General features: G+C 52.9%; 1 protein-coding gene across 1 annotated transcript; it reads left to right on the top strand.

Annotated features, from left to right (window-relative positions):
- The first annotated feature begins 14 nt into the window (after window positions 1–14).
- LOC108525585 (VPS9 domain-containing protein 1-like) lies at window positions 15–644 on the top strand. The gene is made up of 2 exons (XM_017866511.1): window positions 15–225; window positions 332–644. Exons 1-2 carry the CDS (start codon window positions 90–92, stop codon window positions 496–498), a joined length of 303 nt encoding a protein of 100 aa, XP_017722000.1. The 5' UTR covers window positions 15–89; the 3' UTR covers window positions 499–644.
- Window positions 645–1556: the final 912 nt, after the last annotated feature.

Here is a 1556-nt window from a genome sequence, read left to right on the forward strand (position 1 = left end):
TGGGCTTGCCCAGGGTCAGTGAGGGGTTGGGGGGCAGTGGGCTTGCCTGGCTTTTCCATTGCCTCATTTTATCTCAGCAATAGGTAACGATGACAGAGCCAACTGTGACCCGCCTTCTTGTCCCTCCCCCAGAAGCTAGGGAAACTGTGCCCCCGGACACCTCCAAGATGCTGAAGCTAGCGCAGCAGTGTCTGGAGAGGGCCCAGTCAACGGCCACCAAGCTTGGTGGGTCTCCTGCAGTAGGCGGCTCTCCTGGGGCATCCCCCAAGCCTGCATCTCCTCTGTGGGATGTGGGCCCACTGCTTGACCTCTGGCTACCAATGGCTTGCAGGGAAAACACGCCTGAAGCCAACCATGCCTGCAGCTGCTCCCATCCCCCAGCCTGCCGGCAGACACCGCCGTGTCTACTCCGACGAAGGAGGGAAGCTCTCTCCTTTTCTGCCACCCGAGATCTTCCAGAAGCTTCAGGGGGCAGAGTCACAAAGCTCTAAGAAGTAAGATGGGCAAGACGGGAGTTGGGCTGAGCCTGGGATTGGGTTTTTGAGGCTGAGGAAGATGAGGTGATCACAGTGAATTTTTAAAAAATGGGTCCCGGAATGGGAATATCCTCTTGCCTGATACAGCCAAATGCAGGCTGGGCACGGTGGCTCATGCCTGTAATCCCAGCACTGTGGGAGGCCGAGGCGAGCAGATCACCTGAGGTCAGAAGTTCCTGACCAGCTTGGCCAACATGGGGAAACCCTGTCTTTACTAAAAATACAAAAATTAGCTGGCTGTGGTGGCGTGCACCTGTAATCCCAGCTACTTGGGAGACTGAGTCAGGGGAATCGCTTGAGTCGGGAAGGTGGAGGTTGCAGTGAGCCGAGATCACGCCACTACACTCCAGCCTGGGCAACAAGAGCAAAACGCCATCTCAAAAAAAAAAAAAAATTAGGCATAGTGGTGTGCCCCTGTAGTCCCAGCTAGTAGGGAGGCTGAGGTGGGAGGCTGGGAGGCTCACTTGAGCCTGACAGGTTGAGGGTGCAGCCATAATGGTGCCAGTGCACTCTAGCCTGGGCAACAAAACGTGACTCTAATAAAAAAAAAAAAATTAACTGGGAACAAGAATAAATTACATATATATGTATAAGTACACGGATACTTACAAAAGCGAGCAGACAAGTTTATGATAGCATAGCAGACATAGCTGAAGAGCAAATTCATGTATTGGAAAAAAGGTCAAAAGATATCCAGAATGAATTACAGAAACAAAAATTAAAGACAGAAAACGAGATGGAGCCGGGCGCGGTGGCTCACGCCTGTAATCCTAGCACTTTGGGAGGCCAAGGCGGGCGGATCACAAGGTCAGGAGTTCGAGACCAGCCTGGCCAATACGGTGAAACCCCATCTCTACTCAAAATACAAAAATTAGCTGAGCGTGGTGGCGGCGCCTGTAGTCCCAGCTACTAGGGAGGCTGAGGCAGGAGAATCGCTTGAACCCAGGAGGCGGAGGTTGCCATGAACCGAGATCATGCCAGTGCACTCCAGCCTGGGTGACAGAGTGAGACTATGTCACA

The sequence above is a fragment of the Rhinopithecus bieti genome, unplaced genomic scaffold (assembly GCF_001698545.2).
Source record: "Rhinopithecus bieti isolate Rb0 unplaced genomic scaffold, ASM169854v2 scaffold_73418, whole genome shotgun sequence".
Taxonomy (NCBI): domain Eukaryota; kingdom Metazoa; phylum Chordata; class Mammalia; order Primates; family Cercopithecidae; genus Rhinopithecus; species Rhinopithecus bieti.